Source organism: Centroberyx gerrardi, chromosome 23, assembly GCF_048128805.1.
Source record: "Centroberyx gerrardi isolate f3 chromosome 23, fCenGer3.hap1.cur.20231027, whole genome shotgun sequence".
NCBI classification, from domain to species: domain Eukaryota; kingdom Metazoa; phylum Chordata; class Actinopteri; order Beryciformes; family Berycidae; genus Centroberyx; species Centroberyx gerrardi.
Genome location: NC_136019.1, coordinates 15,267,905 through 15,283,717, shown reverse-complemented (window position 1 = coordinate 15,283,717; position 15,813 = coordinate 15,267,905). Strand labels below are relative to the sequence as shown.

At 42.9% G+C, this 15,813-nt stretch overlaps 2 protein-coding genes across 3 annotated transcripts in view; one reads left to right on the top strand and one right to left on the bottom strand.

The window, feature by feature from the left end:
- plcb3 (phospholipase C, beta 3 (phosphatidylinositol-specific)) overlaps positions 1–15,813 on the bottom strand; it is a 194,893-nt gene that overhangs the window by 62,376 nt on the left and 116,704 nt on the right. The window lies entirely within an intron of this gene.
- Positions 5,609–15,813, top strand: part of ppp1r14bb (protein phosphatase 1, regulatory (inhibitor) subunit 14Bb) — a 26,030-nt gene continuing 15,825 nt past the window's right edge. Inside the window, exon 1 of the mRNA XM_071894259.2 lies at positions 5,609–6,244. Within this exon, the coding sequence (XP_071750360.1) occupies positions 6,044–6,244 (201 nt within the window). The 5' untranslated portion in view covers positions 5,609–6,043. The remainder of the gene's footprint in view (positions 6,245–15,813) is intronic.

Below are 15,813 nucleotides of genomic sequence, written 5' to 3'. Positions count from 1 at the left end.
GATTAGAGGAGTATCACTTAAAATAGTGAGATACAGAGAAAGAGAGAGGCACTTAGAGGATGAAAGAAGGGAAGGAAAGGGAAAGAAAGGGAGAGAGGGAGGGGAGATAGTTTACATTCATGAGAATATCAGTGAAGGAGTTTGAGATCTAATCCTGTTTAGGCATTTGGCTTTTTTATTCACTGCAACAAGGAAGCCTGCATGTAAAGTCTCTCCTGTCTCTCTCTCTCTCTTTCTGTTTCACACACTTCCACACACAGAGACAGACAGATATTGTTGTTTATGTAAAATGTGCTTATTTGTTTTATCCATAATCATAACTGCAATGAGCCAAAGAGTTTGATTGCTGTAAGTGGTCATTTCTCTATACGGTTTTGATGTTGTTGTCAATGCTGTCTACATTGTAGCATGCTGTAAAGGAAACTGAGGAAGGAAAGAAGGAAGGAAGGAGGAAAGAAAGAAAGAAAGAAAGAAAGGAGGGAAGGAGGAAGGAAGGGGGAGAATAGTTTAGAAGAAGAGAAGGCCGTCAGTAAAACAGTGAGATACAGCAAGGCACAGAGGGCTTCAGTGGATGAAAGAGAGAAAGAAAGGGAGAGAGAGAGAGAGAGAGAGAGTGACAGCATAGCCTACAGCTGGGCGAGAAGAGGGCCCACAATGACCTGTTGATAAAGAGGGTTATGAAAAGAGAGAAGAGGGGGATGAGAGGAGGTTAAAAATGGAACGGAGAGAGGGAAGAGAGACTTATGGAACAGTGGTCTTCGAGAATGGGCAGACCCCCACCCACTCCTCACTCTCTCTCTCTCTCTCTCTCTGTCTCTCTCTCTCTCTCTCTCTCTCTCTCTCCAGCCATAGCCAGATCTTTCTCTCTGACGGCGAGCCAAGGACTCACAAAGACACATTGTATAAGGACACACTGGCATATTCACTCTCTCTCTCTCCGCACGCTGACACACACACACACACACACATATACATACACATGCACACATTGACACACACACACACAAACACCAGCATGTACAGTGCACAAGCATGAGCACACACACACACACACACACCAGCCCTAATGGGAAAGGCCTGACTCAGTCAACAGTAGCAATAAAAGCTTGATCAAATTACCCTCCAAAATGCTGCAGAGATGTTGGCCTAAGGTAGCCGGCAGTTCAGTCCAGATTAGACCCATCTGTTGCTTCAACTCTGGAGGGAGAAGCTCACTGTGTGTGTAGCTGCTGTGGGTGTGCAAGCAAAGCAAAGTCCTGATTAGAGTTTTCCCCCGGAAGAAACGTTTTCAGACAGTGTAGATGGAAAACTGTGATCAAGAAACAAGATTTTGTTCATGAATGTTCCACCTTGCTGTGCACTAGGGATGGGACGATACAATACATATTGTGGGGCAGAAAAATGAATTGTGATATTAGCTACATTATATTCTGTTGCAGTAATCACAATTGAGACGGCTTGACCATCACAGTTTCACAGGCTCTCCATCCAAATTATTTATCCTTTGTAATGACATTTTTAAATTGTTGTTTACATTCTAGCGAGCCAATGCCATCGCTAGAAAGATTTGTCACTCAGAAATAAACATAATTCTGCACAGTCATACTTTGTTGTCACTGAACTTTTATTTATTATATTGTATTGTGGTTGTATCGAACTGAGAACCCTGCATCGCGTATTGAATCATGAGATAAGCATATCGTCCCATCCCTACGATGCACCTGAATTTAGTCCCAGTTGTCAGTCCCCACCCGAGTTGGAAATGATACTCTCCACCCTTTCGGTCTCAATATGCTCCCCATGTATCATCCCCTTTAGATTATTACTCATAATCATAATGCAATTCTGTTTCCTCTTGCCTTGCAGCAGCTCTGGAGCTGGTAGCGATTCAGCTCAAGGACACTTCAGCAGGGCGGATGCTTGCAGACACGGGGCCTTGAACCCAGGTTGCCCAGTTGCCGCCCAACATGCAGAGAAACAGCACAAACACTGAGGTGAAATAATATATAATATAATCTGAACTGTCTTTCTTCACTGTGGCTACATCCACATGGTACCATAGTCTGTGTTTTCCCCCTCTTCTACATATCACTGCCTCTATATGGCTGTAATGTGGTCCTATACTGCCACCTAGTGGCTACATAGAGCCACTACAGCCCCCCCCCAACCTCCAACAGTGTAGACTTCATTGCGCAACAGTTTGGAATGTGGCTCTACTAGCTTCTATTAGTTCTGTTTCAGCTCTCCTCTGCTTTGAGATCACTTCAGGTGTATCTGTATGTGTCTCACCTGGCAGCCTGTCAGGTGAATCTGCATTGGGCGTTGGTGTATTTACACAAGTGAATCAGGGTGAAATCATTGTTTGTGTGAATGGCGGATACAGTATAGGACGGGATAGAAGGGCTGGATTTATACCTTTGAAGGAAAGCAATCATGCAGAAGGAGATTTGGCTTTCGGCCTGAAATCACAGCTGTGAATGTGAATAAACTGCAAAGGAAACAACGGAAAAAAATAGAATAGAATAGAATAGAATAAGTATAGAATAGAATCACAGTAATCTATGAATGAGCATGAGCAATGAGCAGAGTGTGGAGCACAGTGAGATAGAATAGAATAGAATAGAATAGAATAGAATAGAATAGAACAGAACAGAATAGACTCACAATCTCTGTAAATTTTGAAAATCAAGATGAATTCTTGAAAAACAATTCTTCTCTCACCCTTTCTTTTGTATTTTCATAGATTTCAAATAATTTCCTCATAAAATCTTCACTTTGCTTGGGTGATACTTTGTTCTCCCTTATTTGTTTCAACCTATTACATCCTATTGGTAATTTAATAATTGAAAATCATTACTCAGAGACAAATGGTATAGCGAGTCCTTTGACTTGACCATTCAACAACCAGGTTCAAGCCTCTTTGTTGCATGTATATTCCCTGCTGAAGTGTCCTTGGGCAAGACGCTGAATCCCTACCAGCTCCAGGGCTGCTGCTCTGTAGCTGAGCCTGACCTCTGACCTCCCTGTGGAGGGGGGCAAGAGAAAAGAGGATTTCCATACAAGAATCAATAAAGTATAACCTTATTATTACTTCTGAATAAAAGCTATGGTGCTACAGTGTGAACTTGAATTGATCTGTTTGATTTGATTTTAAGACACATCCTGCTCCCAGCTGTGACAGCACTGTCCACTCCGGCTTGTTTCTCCTAACTGCTCTTCCTCTCTATCTTCTGAAAGAGCAGGCAACAAGATGGAAACGGCTCTACAGCTCCCCCATGTGGATGGAAGACTCACAAACCCCTGTGTCTCTCATTTGATTTTCTAGGAGACAGGGGAGAAAGGTGAATTTTTCTGACAGTGGTTCTTGAAATGGGGATCCATGTAAAAAGAAATAGCCTGGTAAAGCCTTGTGTACAGTCTGGGGCTTAGTGTGGTGAGAGTACTGTTTGTTCGCACTAGGACTAGAGGAGGAACTGGAGACTATGAGAATAGACTAGAAACTGTCTCTTCCCTAAATCTGGATTAATACAGAGTTAGAGATGATTCAGACATTAAATAAATGTATAACTGTCTTGTACTTCTCCTAACTTCCCTGAAGAGGAATGTGAGAGCTTCTGTAAGGATTCAGGGTTTGTGGACAAAACTGGACATCATGGACTTTATGATTTATACAACTATAAGATATGCTATTATAACTAATCTGTGTTCTGTATGGGCCCCCCTGGGTGTTAAAGACCCCTGGATAGCCGTCAAGGTTATTCAAACCCCACAACACACACACACGTACACACAAGTACGCACTCAGGCACAACTGCCAATCATTATACTGGAATCTAATAAGCTCAGTTCTCTGGCTATTTACACGCTTCTGGTTCTTAATGAGATTATATGAGCTCATGACATTGTTCACACATGCATGCACGCACACACACCCACACACACGTACTGTATATTCTATATACTAGTCTGCTACCTTCCCTCCCCCATTTTCACACTCCCCATGCACAGCCAACATATTTTTAATATTACATGCTAACATTGCACTGACCTCCCTCTGCAGAGGTGTGTGTGGTTGTATGTGTGTGTGTGTGTCGGACATAAAGATGAAAAGCCCAGATATGACTGCATGAATGTGAGTGGTGTGTATGGGAAAGAGAGAGACAGCGTATTTTCATATGCAACCACAAATGGGTGTGTTTAAATTACCTTGTGTGTCAGTGTGTGTTGGTGTGTGTCGGTGTGTCTGTGCTTACTCGACTGTAAGTTTCAGACATGCTCATTGAATTATTCAGTTTTTTATGTCTTGTTGCCATGGTTGTCTGTGAAATGGTTGCTTGGGCCAATATGAAACACACACACACACACGCACACACACAAACACCCACACAACCAATATGGGCATGCAGACAGATGTGAACACCCCCATACACACTCCAAAGGAGGGATAGGGGGACAGAGAGAGAGAGAGAGAGAGATCCAGAGTCCTCTCTCTCTCTCTCTCTCCCTCCCTCCACCTCCCCCTTAACTTCACACTCCTATTATTATTAAAGCTCTTGTTATTAACCAGCCTAGTCGGGGTGTGTGGCTCCCTGCTGTTGCAACACAATGGACAAACCCTGGAAAAATGTGACTGCATTTCCTGTTAATGCAACACCTTCAGTGGATTTATCTCTGTCACAGCCTGCAGATAAAACCTAAAAGTTATATTCTAAAACTAGAAAAGCCAGCTTGCCACCTAATGAACAGTATGTTACCCCATAGAGAAAACATACATTTCACATAAAAGGCCTATACAAAATGCATACACAAAATATAATACAAAATACATTTCAAATGAATGTCATCTATATGTGCAAATTCATTTTTTAGACATTTATTTTATATACTGTATTTTGAAACGTATCTCTACACACATTCTGAAGTCTAGGTGTGAAATGTATTTTGGTAGTAGCTGGACAATACCCAAACACCGAGAGGAGGCGTTTAAATTGCTGTGGGCTATAGTCAAATGAACATTCAAATCGATTCTAGTGTTTGATTTAGGTTTTAAAAGGTAGTTCAACCCCCTGGGCAAACTGGTAATTTGTGTAAATACTGTGTAACGGCAAAGTGCTACAGTCTGGTAGGTCTATAGCATATAATGGATTTCCCTCAGGCAGGCGAATGGTGCACACAATAGCAAATAATAGGCTATTTGAAAAGTCAAAAGTTTGTCAAAGGTTTGGGTAGTGAATAGGTCTGAGGAGGTCACTGTGGATACTGACTTAAGTCTTTAGGGGGGGGGGGGGCACACACACACTGATAGAGGGAGAATGGGATTTGTTGTATCAATGTTAAAATGTTGATCTTTGATGTTGATGCTTTAGCATCAATAGACCTTTTACTTCCATGCCAACTGACGTGAACTGAATTAAACTGACAATGGGGGTCAGTGGGGGACAAAGTTAAGAAAAAGAGAGGGAGGGGTGGAAAAGAGGAAAGACCCGACACGGATATATGAGAAGAAAGGAGATTTTAAAAGGAGGGGGAGAAAGGAGTTGAAAGTGGAAAAAAAAGCCACATTTGTTTTGCGTCCGCGCTACGTCGGATTCGCTCTCGAGCTCCAGAGAACGCGCACGCATCTCTAGCACGAGGAGAGAGAGAGAGAAAAAGAGAGAGCGAGAGAGGACGTGAGATTTCTCTTTGTACTGAATGAAGAGTTGAGGCCGGTGTTGGCTCTGCTACCTTTTCTTTTTATATAAGCAGAGTTTGCATGCTGTAAATAGCCTAATAAGCCGGTTACACTTCATGTTTTAACCGTACCCGTTGGTCCCTTTTGTTTTGTGGAAGCGGCTGCCCACTGCCGATGTTCCTTTGAGCGATTTGGACAACAAAAGCATCAGGTCTAGTTTTTCGGGGGATTTGAAGTCAGATTCAGTCGGGGGTTTTCTGTGTGGTGCAACACGAAAAGCAAAGACCACACGTCTAGACTGCCGTTCGCCTCCATTCGTCGCCCCTTTCACACTTCCACACCTCCGGGGGATTTTTTCCAAACCGACCGACCATGGCCGCTGTGACAAGCCCGGAGACGAGCCCTCAACCCCGGGTATATTTTCAGACGCCGGCCGGCACCACGGAGGAACCGGAGACACCGGTTCGGAAGCAGGGGCGCGTTACCGTCAAATACGACCGTAAGGAGCTGAGGAAGAGACTGAACCTGGAGGAGTGGATTATCGATCAGCTAACGGACCTCTACGACTGTGAGGTAAAGATCCTAACAATAACCGGCCTCGAAACCGATCGAACGTATCGATTAGGCGGCCCTGCTAAGTAATAGGGCTCTCAGGTATAATCAGTCAGTTTATCAGCTGGGAGTTGTCTGCCTGTCTAGTCCAAAAGCAAACTGTTGATAAAGAACCGTTAATAGGCCTTTTTTTTGCTTTTGGCCTAGCACAGTTTGGTCTAGCCTATATGGGCCATATGCAAGCAGGGAATATAATGAAGCCGACACAGAAAATCAGGAAATAATGTGGACAGCATATGAAAAATGATTCCACAGTAGACACTATTAGCAGAATAATGGCTTTAAAGATGTACTACTTGATAGATCCTGGAAAAATGACATCAGTGTGTTAAACTTGATCCCCCCCACCCACAGGTAGCCTATATGTGTGTAGGTTTAGCCTACAATAAAAAAATGGATAGTCCCGGTTCTCGGTTCTGATTGGCTGAAGCCGTTGTAAAACACACCTGTGACCACATAACAGTTAATTTAGTCCAATGTTAATGCGCCAACTGAAACACACTACTCATACCGGTACTCATGTCGCTTAGCAACCACTTTGTTTAGCTGCTGTTCAAGTAATGTATTGCTAGGTGGAAAAATAACATATAATTACTATTATTAAACTCTAATAGTATAATCCATTATTCAACTAATGGTATAAGATTTCTTGAATGTTTGCATTCTTTCTCTACATGTGCTTTACCGTGATTTTAGAGTAGCTAAGAGAGTTGTGCTCTGCTCCCATTATTTCAACTGTTGAATAAAGTGTGTGTGTGTGTGTGTGTGTGTGTTCAGACAGATGAGGTGATACTGGTGCATCAGGGTGGGGGGGCCCAGTGTTACATCTTGTCAGGGAGCCCTAGCTTGAATTCCCTGGCTGTAGTGATGACTGTGCATAATCAACAGCAGCTATGTTTAGACTCCCCCTGCTCCAGCAGCAAACATCAAACCTTTGGTCATGGTGTTATGGTGTTATAATGTAACCTGGTGGCTACAGCGGTGCTGCTGGTGGCGTCAGTCGCCGGTAAGCCCGCGAGCTCATGTCGACTCTACTGAGCTGGCATTGACCCATATTCTATTCCTAGCGTGAGGAATACAGCGACTTTGGAGGATTCCTACTAGGCTAACAGAGAGAGAAGGCAGGACTGCAGGAGGCTGGCGGGTGGAAGCACCACACACACACACACTTCCACAATTTTGTGAACTTTTTTTTCCTACAGTACAGTAAACTAAATAGACTTCTACATTTTGGCCATACCCTTTTACCATGGAATTTAGTGAGCACTGTCCTATTGAGTCTCCTCCACTGACACACACACACCCGGACAGGCTGTTTGTAGCTATAGGCTACCTGTGGAGTAATTGTGTTGCTGCAGACACGTTGGGGATTACCAATAGAGAATCTTCAGTGTGCTAATGGCCTTGCTGTCTCCCCATTTACACCTGGCAGTGCAAAATCCAATCCATTGACAAACCGTGACTGGTTGTAACCAGATATGACTCCAAGCCGCAGTTAAACACAGGTGTAAATGCACCCAAGGAAGGTTGAAAGCTGATACTACACTTATCAGGTGGTTTGGGAAAAACAGATTCCAATCCATCTCGGGTATATTTACATCTGCGTTTGTCCCTTCTAGAGAGAATCTATGTCTTGCATTGAGATTTTAATGGCTGATGTAAGTGGGATACCCATTGAGATGCAGATAATAATAAAATGGCAGCGATACGACAGGCTCAAATGCCAGCAGAGGTGATTAGACAGCCTAGAGAGGATTTTTAAATGGATGTGCTTTGACTGTTTGCCAATAATGGATTGATAAACCATGCGTGAGAGCCTTGCAGTGTCAGATAAGTGTGAGTTCATGATAACATCTTTGCAGACTGTTTTCTGTGTCCTCTATAGTTCAGCAGAAGAGAGACTTAGTCAATCAAGGTCATTTTTATAAGAATAAAAATCTTTTTAGAATCCCTTTGGAATAAGAATCATTTTATTTTTAATCCATTGTGCCTCAGGACTCAAGTGTTTGATAGTAGACAGAGTGTTTGATTTCACATTCATTCATTCATTCAGCCATCCATCTATTCATTTATTTACTCTTAATTCATTCATTCAGTCATGTATGCATGCATGCATTAATGCACTGATGCATTTTTTAGTCTGTTTTTGAACTGGGCACTCAACAGTCCAATCCAAAATGCCTCACAAATAGGCCACAGACAGTAGCCATTGTTTCCAGTCAAAAAGACCTGGACTGTAGTGATTTATTGTAGTCAAATCATGGGAGAATCAGATCATGCTCATTTAGATGGGATATTTTTTGTTTCCATTTCTGGACACACATCTCTCATTCATCTCTCATGAGGATGCCTGTTTTCCAGCATGCACCCACAATAGTTCCCCCTTTTCATTGCCCCGATCCCATCCCTGCCCAGGCCGTTAGACAACAAAGAGATTAATTTACAGTCGCTTCCCTGATGGAGACATATCGGGCTCATTTAGATGAGGGAATGTGGAGCACGTGCTGCTAAACAGTGTAACGGGAGAGGCAGCGCTAGCCGGGCAGGGAGGAGAGCGGATGTCGGGGAGATCCCTGCTCACTGACAAAAGACACGGAACATGTGGCTTGGGGTTTTATTCCTTTTTTCTTTTGCCTCCCTCGATCCCTCGCTCGCTTTATCATTCCCTCCCTCTTCCCCGTCTCTCCTGGTGTCCATCTCTTTGCTCTGCCTCATGTCATAAGCCGTAGTCTCGTTCTTCTTTGTTCGTCATTTCTACCTCTTTCTATCCCTCTCCTTTCTTTCTCCCTCCTTTCTTGGCTGTATATTTCTATTAATACAATCGAGTTTGTCTAACAGGGAATTCATAATGATCTATTTTTCCACAACACAGCCAGTCAGCCAGTCATTTTTGCCAGCCAGCTAGTCAGACGTTCATCCAGCCAGTTAGTCACTTAGTCAGCCTATCAGTCAGCGAGTTGCTATGGGTAATAGTGAGGAGCAGAGCCTCAGTATGATTCCATGGCAACAAGGCTTGTTAAATTTTTATATATTGGTAAACCATGCAAGGAAAAAAGGTCGCTTGCACTTAAGAAGAAGTTGTATCATTTTGATAAAGCTTCTGTTTTCATATTATCTTTATTTCATGTTATCTTTCAATGCAGGATAATAATGGTAGTCATACAGTTTTATAATATCAGTAAGGCTTTAGCATGTACCTGCAGCTGATGTTATTAGCGTGCTTGCTTTATTAATGATGCATGCATTGTTTTTGTTTTTTTTACTTTTTCTACCGTTTCACTTTTGTTTTGGAGCCTACACTCTTTATTATTGGCTCTATAGTGATGGTTATAAGTGAGTTTGAGCTGATTCTTCTGTTGCACTCACTGTAAGTTGCTCTGGTTTAGAGCGTCCGCTAAAACACTGAATGTAAATGCAGCCAGGGGACAGTTTAAGTAGAGCTGAAGGGCCCTCTTGCTAGCATGAAACATATTGGGCATTCCTCTTTTAATGACAGCCTAGATTTTTGGAGGGAAAGTGAGGGTTACGACTCTTAAGTTCCCCAGCTCCCCTCCTTGTAAAATGATCAAATTCCACACTGGCCTTGGTATTATTTCCATGGTAACTGGGCCGTTAAATGTTAATTTGTCGGTAAACTGACCTAGCCTCCCTCAGAAGGCTGTGTTTCCTCCCGGTTGGTTAAAGGATACTGTAGCCGGCCGGTAGCTAGACGGTTAACAGTGGAGCGAGTGGGCGGACCAATCCCCAAACCCCATGGTCCTACGTGGCCACACACACACACACACACACACACAGAGAGAGAGAGAGAGAGAGATGGGGGAATGAGTGAGGACAGAGGCAGGATTGGTTAGCAGGAATGCAGTAAAAGAGGGAACAGAGGGAAAAGAAAACTAGAGGAATGGTGAGAAAGGAAGGAAAAAGTAGTAGGAGTAGGGGGCGATGGCAGAGAGGGAGAAAGTGTTTTGTTTTTGTAACACGTGTCCATTTGCTCCAGGAAGTATTACACACAATATACAGTATAATACCCCTATATATGGCTGTACACTTGGAAACTACAGTGCTAGTCCACGGTAGAAGTTCCCCGTTCTAACTGTTCTGCTTTAGCACTGGATCAGCCACTAACAACAATCCTTTCGTGAATGTTTTATAGTGTATATAGTGTTTTACTGGTGTACCTCAAATATCTGGTTGCCAGGTCATTCTTTATGATTCTTGACAGCTGCAAAAAGATCAAAATTAGTATTTTCCTCACTTCCTCTGGGGGTTGGAGCGACTGTGCAGCTGTTGTGTGCTACTTAGATTAAGGACAGAAATCAGAGATGGCAATTTGTGTTTCAATTCTGCATTTTATATGTACAGTCATAGATTCAGTATCAGGATAGTGAGCGGATAGTTGGTCTATACTGCTGTGCCATTGTTTCAACATGGTTGTAACATGGAAGTCCATAAAGACCCACAATGATACAGTCAGTCCTTTTGCCTCATATTCATCCATATTACACCCAGGGATTCCCCAAGTGTATCAGAAGCCAGGCGGGCCACCAGGGCTAATATGCCTCTAACATGCTTTGGAGCTTCAGAGTGGCCTTCAGGTGTGAGAGACAGAACCAAAAAGTCACAGGTTTATACCCCATAATAGTTGCTTTGTCAAAGTGTCCTTGAGCAAGACATTGAACCCCAACCTGCTCACTCTTTGTCACTCTGTGTAAAAGCATCAGCTAAACACTCAAGATGAAAACCCTGATAGTATGACAGTGGTAAAATCTGAACTAGGAAAGGACTGATGAAATACTGTTTTTTGCAATTTTGTGGTCATACTGCCATAAATCTGTCACTGGGCCTGTCAGGCTTCTTTGGAAACATGAGATGAGACTGAGATGAGTAAATGCCACAAAAAATGTTGCCTATGCAAACACATTTTTATAGGTCTTACGTACTCTTTTGACTGTACATCGTTTTACACTTTTGACTGTAGACTGTTATGAGGAAGTGTGTTTGATGTGCAGTATGTTGCCCTTTTTCACTTGGAGTCTGTTCTGGTTTCAGACAACACAGACAGTTCAAGGAAATACAGATTATAGCCAGGTAGAAGTCAATAAAGACTTTAGAGGGATAATTGTGTGTGTGTGTGTGTGTGTGAGAGAGAGAGAGAGAGAGAGAGAGAGAGAGAGAGAGAGAAGAGAGAGAGAGAGAGAGAGAGAGAGAGAGAGAGAGAGAGAGAGAGAGAGAAGAGAGAGAGAGAGAGAGAGAGAGAGAGAGAGAGAGAGAGAGAGAGAGAGAGAGAGAGAGAGAGAGAGAGAGAGAGAGAGAGAGAGAGAGAGAGAGAGAGAGAGAGAGAGAGAGAGAGAGAGAGAGAGAGAGAGAGAGAGAGAGAGAGAGAGAGAGAGAGTGTTACACTGTGAGTGTTAGGGAAAGCCTAACTGTGGGAACAGCTGTAATTTCATGGCTTTGCTGGTCATGGATTAAGTTGACCTCCTTTACTGACTTCACACTGTAAAGGGCACATACACACACACACACACACACACACACACACTCATGCATGCACACACACAACGTTTGCTTAAAACCTTACACTCAAAGGCCTGAATACCAATCAGTATTACCCTATGACACTCAGTGTGTGTAAGAGAGGGTGAAAGAGGGTGACTACAAAGACTGCTTGTTACACAGTAGGAATGAAAGACTCCAGTGTGTCTTTGTAAACACCCCCCCAACACACGCACACGCACACACACAAACATGGACATGCACAGAGTGTGTAATAGGTTACATGTGGTTCTATGGTGAACTCATGCTCCCTTCCTGTCTGACTAGGGGTGAGTCAGCATATAGCTTGACCCACTGACTGACCGTGTGTGTGTGTGTGTGTGTGTTTGATGGTGAGTGAATAAATGAAGTTAGTTAGCGAGGAGGAAGACCGCCAAGAACAATGTGAGAGAGAGAGTGTGTTTGTGTAAGTGAGTGAGTGAGTAAGATAGGAAGGGAGTGAAGAGAGCCGAGTGAAGAGAAAGCTTGAAATATAGGAGGATGGAGAAAGAGAGGGATGAAAGGGAGAGAGGGAGTGAGAACGAGGGATGTGAGTCACTGTGAGAGGAATGTTCATGCATGTTTTGGCACCGGAAGTTTGTGAGAGAGACAGAGAGACGCAGAGAGAGACAAAGTGTACAACACTAACATATCACCTTCCCCCCAAAAGCACACCATGCCCTGCACACACCTGTTGATTCATATCACACTCTCTCACACACACACACACACACACACACACACACACACACACACACACACACACACACACACACACACACACAGACACACATGCACCTCTCACACCTGTCTTGGCCTCACCCTGAAGTGAAGTGTGTGCTTGTAATACTATACTTGTGAGTGTTTGAAGTGAGAACTTTGTGGCTGGTCCTCACTTTGGAAGGAGCCATTTTAGGGAAACAGCTTAAGTGTGAGTTTCGCCCGTTGGTCAACTTTAACCTGTTAAAGTCATGAGAACACAGACGCCAAAATCATCCATGTGTCCCCGGTAGACTCTACACTCTGGTGCTCCATGCTAATACTTTAGCTACACTATGTTGAGTGATAGAAAGCCACTAGCATTATCTCAAAAGTGAAAAAATGAGAACTTGTAGCAGCTCTAAAGCTAGATGGTAAGTAATCAAATGATATGTAACTGTGTCTGGCAGCTATCTGTGGGAGATTGGTAAAATTTACATGAAATAGGATACAAAAATATCATACTGTTTTGAACTAGAAGGGACTACTTTCCCTATTTCCACAGGAAGTGATGGTGGTGGCCGATGCGAGACTGTGTGCAGACTGTACTGAGCAGCTGTTGAATACATGGTCGCTCACCAGAAATAGTTCCAAAAATAAACCTGACTACATCAGCTGTAATGAGATAATGACATTTGTTTCTACAGTGCATGAATCCACAGGACATATAATAAAAACCTTAACAACCTTTATTACTAAAAGGTCAGTCTTCTTACTGTGGATCATGTTAGTTGCCATCGTGTATGCTAAAGTGTTAGCATGGAGCACTGGAAACAGTGATCCACCGGACACATGGATGATTTTGGTGTCTATGTTAATCGTTAGTGAGCCAGTGGACCAATCTCTCAAAAGTTCAGTGTGACCTCTAAGGGTTGGCATGCATTGATGAGGGGTAAGGTTAGAGTTGGCAGTTAGGGAATGCATGTAGTCAATGGACAGCCTTTATAAATATAGTGTGTGTGCATGTATGCATGTTTATTTGCGTATTGTCTGTGTTTTTATGTGTCATGTGTTTGTGTCATACACTTTGCATACGTTGTGTCAGCCTGTGCAGCCTGTACATAATGATTGCCTTGCACCTACCCTTTCCACAATGTAAAGTCTTGGTATTGTGTTTCAGTATGAACTGAGCTTGATGAGCTTGTCATTCCACTCTTGGTCACACAGGTTAGGCTGCAGCTCTCAGCCAAGCAGGACAGGTTTGAACAAAACCGTTCCACATTAATGATCAGAAGTGATCTCTAGTCAAACGGGACAAACTTGAAGTCTGTTTGATTAAGAAACTCAGTTGCCTGCAGCTTTTCTAATGGCAGGCAATAACTTGTTTGAAGGGTTAAATTCCAGTTTAAATATCATAAGACAACAACTTGCAAATATAAAATCCCATAATTCTGAGCATGCTACTCCCTCAGACATTCCCTTCTTGAATGAGTGTATGTAGGCAACACAGATCCACTCAGGACTACATTTAGTCCCAGGAGGTGCAGAAGCCAGACTAGACCTGTTGGTTAACTGCAGGGAAGCAGACTTGACTTTATTGCTTTATTGACTCCATCTCTGAAAGTCTTTTGTGTGTATAATGTGTGTTTTAATGTGCTGTAATGCTTCTTCTGGCAACAGTGACTCACAACTCGACATGAGCGATCCACAGTGTCTTCCCTTTTTGACATTGTATTATATCCAGATGAATGATGTCTTATTGTGGAGATGTATAGAAACTGTTGGAAGGATGGATAGAAGGATCAAAAACACTGGAGTTATGTAACTTCCAGCAGGTAGTAACAGATGTACAGTCAGATGGATTTGCAGAAAACAGGGATAGGGTTGAATATAGCACTCTGTTTGACCTGTGGAGCTGTATTGGCACTGTAACTAGTTGACCTGGTGTCAATCTTGGGCAGGCAGAGAGCCATTGATGAGAGTTTTGCCAGGTGAGAGTACAGGTGCCATGTTGGCTTCACATACCCTCCATGACGTCTCCACTGTGAGAAGACCAGCTTTGTGAGGCTTTCGTAGTATCACCAGTTACTTCACAGAAGTCATGTAGCAGGACTATGGTGCTAATATGGCTGCCTATGAAAATTGCGGTGCCCAAACTCTGTCTGTCAATAGGTCTGGGCAGAGATGGATGGATGGATGGGTGGACAGATGGACAGACAGCCGGCAGACAGATAGGCAAATAGACAGACAAATAGACATAGATAGCAATAAAGACGATAGATTTACAAACCGCTCAATGAGGTGGAGGAATAATGTTGCCAGTCACTTCTGTCGTATAATTATGTCTTGTTTGTCTGACACAGATGACAACATTGTTTATCTAGCTCAATGGTACATCATCATAAATGGACAGACTAGTGTTTGAATATTTTGTAGATGTGTTGAGTGAATTCTGAGACCCAGGTAAATTTCTGGTTCCTATCCTATGCAGTTTTGAATGTATCTTATTTGAATATTTACATATATTGATGTATGGACAATTGTGTCTTTCTAACTGGCGACTGCAGGTAAATGAGTGTGATGGAAACGTAGAGACAGACAGGCAGACACACGGAGAGGTCACTGAGGTGAAAGCGTTAGGACACCGCTACCTCAGTCTCTTATGTAACTGGTATCACTTCTACAGTCTGGCTTGTCTTTATTGAGAAGCCAGCACTCTGAATAAATGCAATGCCCTCAATTGAAAATAGAAGATGAGTAAAAATACACGCAACACCTAGGTATATTTGTGAGCCTGATGTGAACGCAGTTAGCTGGCTGTTTTCTGCTTTCCCATAAGAGCTTTGAGAAGGGTTACCATGGAAACAGTAATTAGTTTCTCAGCAGGACGGAACATCGGACCATATTTGGGCAAAGTGTACCTTTGTGTGGCTGGCTTGATTACAAGTTGCTGATTCATCAGGAAGGGAGTCTCTCTCTCTGTCTCACACACATACACACACACACGCACTAATGAAGGAGTTAACAAATCAACACAAATGTTCAGTCATTGACCCAATGTTTCTGTCTCATATTCTAAAATCTGACATGGATGCCGCAAAGAACCAAGAAAGGCCAATGTCCTTATATAAAAGAATAAAAAAACAAATTGTGGAATTGCATAAACACATGAATGGAAGAATAAAATGGACTATGGGACCTGTCTTAGTCTGTTTGCTATTGTGCCGTCTACTATGGCATAATAACCCTGTCTAAACTGATTAGATCCTATTACTAACAAACCTCAGTATAACAGAGTGACT